We start from the raw sequence: 1,764 nt of genomic DNA, 5'->3' as shown, positions 1-1,764 counted from the left end.
TTGGACAAGCTGCTGGACCTCTCTGAGCCTCGGTCTCCTCCTCTGTAGAGCGAGGATAACAGTTTCTCCCCCCTCACAGAGAGGGTTCAATGTCCCTGGCACACAGAGGCTCCTTTTCCCAACAACCTCACGTGACACCATCTCCAGACCCCTCCCCACCACGTCCCCCTCCTCTGGCCGTGCTTCTGCTGGGCACCATGCCGTGAGGAGGCGCCCTTCGACCGAACACGCACAGTGACACACCTCTGACTGCCCAGAGGAGGGCAGCTCCGATGCCACAGGTGTAGCCGGTGACTGTCTTAACCCCAGTCATTCCTCGGGGCTGGGCTGTCGCGCCTGCCCCCATGCCAAGGACACTTTAGTATAAATGAGCACTTCACCTACTGCCTAGGCTATAGGAAAGCATTCATGGGGGTGCATTTGGGGGCAGGGCTGCCATCAAACCAATGATCAGGAGGGTCTAGGGATGCTGAAACGGGATGATTCAAGCTTCACTGACTTGCTGAATGAACTTGGGGGAGTCCCTGCCTCCCCTTGGGCCGCAGTTTGCCCCTCTGTGAAGTGGAGAGGTTGAGCTGGATGGCTCTGATGACCCTACGGGCGTTCTGGATCATTCCTAACACCCTTGTTCCCTTCGCCTCCCCCTTGCCCCCCCTTTCTTCCTGTGCGTTTGGCCTGCTCCTGCCCCGACCTGGGGTCCCCAGAGACACAGAGAATGAGGCTATGACTTTGATGTGCTTTATTTAGCCTGCGTGGGAGCAGGGGGCAAGCTGCGGCCCCAGCAAAGGGTGCGGAAGGGCGAGCTGGGCCGGCACTGCCCTGGAGTCAGAGGGGCAGGAGGTGGCTTTACGAGTCCCTCGGGCTGAGCTGCCTGTGCGGAGAGGGCAGAGCGTGGCAGCATGAGTGGGGAGTCCTCGTGCCCTCGGAAGACCTCAGGCCAGCCCTAGGCCCCTGTTCTCCCCCACCCCCGACACACACCCCGGTTTCCGCCCCAGGCATCTGGACACACAGGGCAGGGAACCAAGCCCACCTGGGGGGAGCTGCGTGGGGGGAGCCACACTCCGAGAAGTCCAGCGCGCCTTCTTTGTCTCTTTTTCCATACCTGGGAGGGGAGAGGTAGCTGGGGCCAACGCTGTGCCGGGGTGCCAGCTCTCCGGCGTCGTGCCCACCCCTCGGCACCATCCCGCCCGGGGCACAGGGGCCCAGGCCAGATCAGTAGAGATGCTCTGCTTTCCCAAGAGCGTGAAAGGGTCTAGGGCAGGGGTCTCTCGCCCTCTCTCGCACACACCTGGGCCTGGTCAGCATGTTGATGTATCTGCGGAGCTCCGCTGCGTACTGGGCCATCTGCTCCGGCGTGGCATTGTCCCCCGGGTATACTGGCTCCAGCGGGGCTCCCCGGGCACCCAGTGGTGGTCGCAGCAACAGAGCCACGCCCGTGGACAGAAGCAGCAGGAAGAGGCAGCGGTGAGAGGCGGCCATCTGAGGGGCAAGGAGCAGGGAGACAGAGGCAGCACGGAGCCCACCTGCCCAGCCCCAAGCCCGTCACCCATTTCTCCAAGCCTGGGACGAAGAGCAAAGGGCTACTCGGACCTGACCACCCCTCCTCCTAGAGCCTGCCCTGGAGAGCACGACGGCCCCTCTCAGGAGCAGCGCAGCAGGCGGAGCTTAGCCAGGGCCCGGGCAGAGCAGAAAAGTGTAGCAGAGAAGGTGGGGCCGTGGGGCAAGAGACACAGGACTCATGACATCCAGGACCTGATGGCTCTG

General features: G+C 62.9%; 1 protein-coding gene across 1 annotated transcript; it reads right to left on the bottom strand.

Annotated features, from left to right (window-relative positions):
- Nucleotides 1–846: 846 nt before the first annotated feature.
- Nucleotides 847–1,479, bottom strand: PPY (pancreatic polypeptide). Its single transcript, XM_060289997.1, has 2 exons — nucleotides 1,289–1,479; nucleotides 847–1,102 (listed from the first exon to the last, which is right to left on the bottom strand). Exons 1-2 carry the CDS (start codon nucleotides 1,477–1,479, stop codon nucleotides 847–849), a joined length of 447 nt encoding a protein of 148 aa, XP_060145980.1.
- Nucleotides 1,480–1,764: the final 285 nt, after the last annotated feature.

Source organism: Globicephala melas, chromosome 20 (genome assembly GCF_963455315.2).
Source record: "Globicephala melas chromosome 20, mGloMel1.2, whole genome shotgun sequence".
Classification (NCBI taxonomy): domain Eukaryota; kingdom Metazoa; phylum Chordata; class Mammalia; order Artiodactyla; family Delphinidae; genus Globicephala; species Globicephala melas.
Note: the sequence above shows the minus strand (reverse complement) of the source record. Positions and strands in the feature narration are given on the sequence as shown.

Coding starts and splice junctions, on each gene's coding strand:
- PPY (XM_060289997.1), bottom strand. CDS start 1,479: ATGGCCGCCTCTCACCGCTGCCTCTTCCTGCTGCTTCTGTCCACGGGC. Junction 1,103..1,288: donor AACATGCTGACCAGGCCCAG/GTGTGTGCGAGA, acceptor CTCCCCTCCCAG/GTATGGAAAAAGAGACAAAG.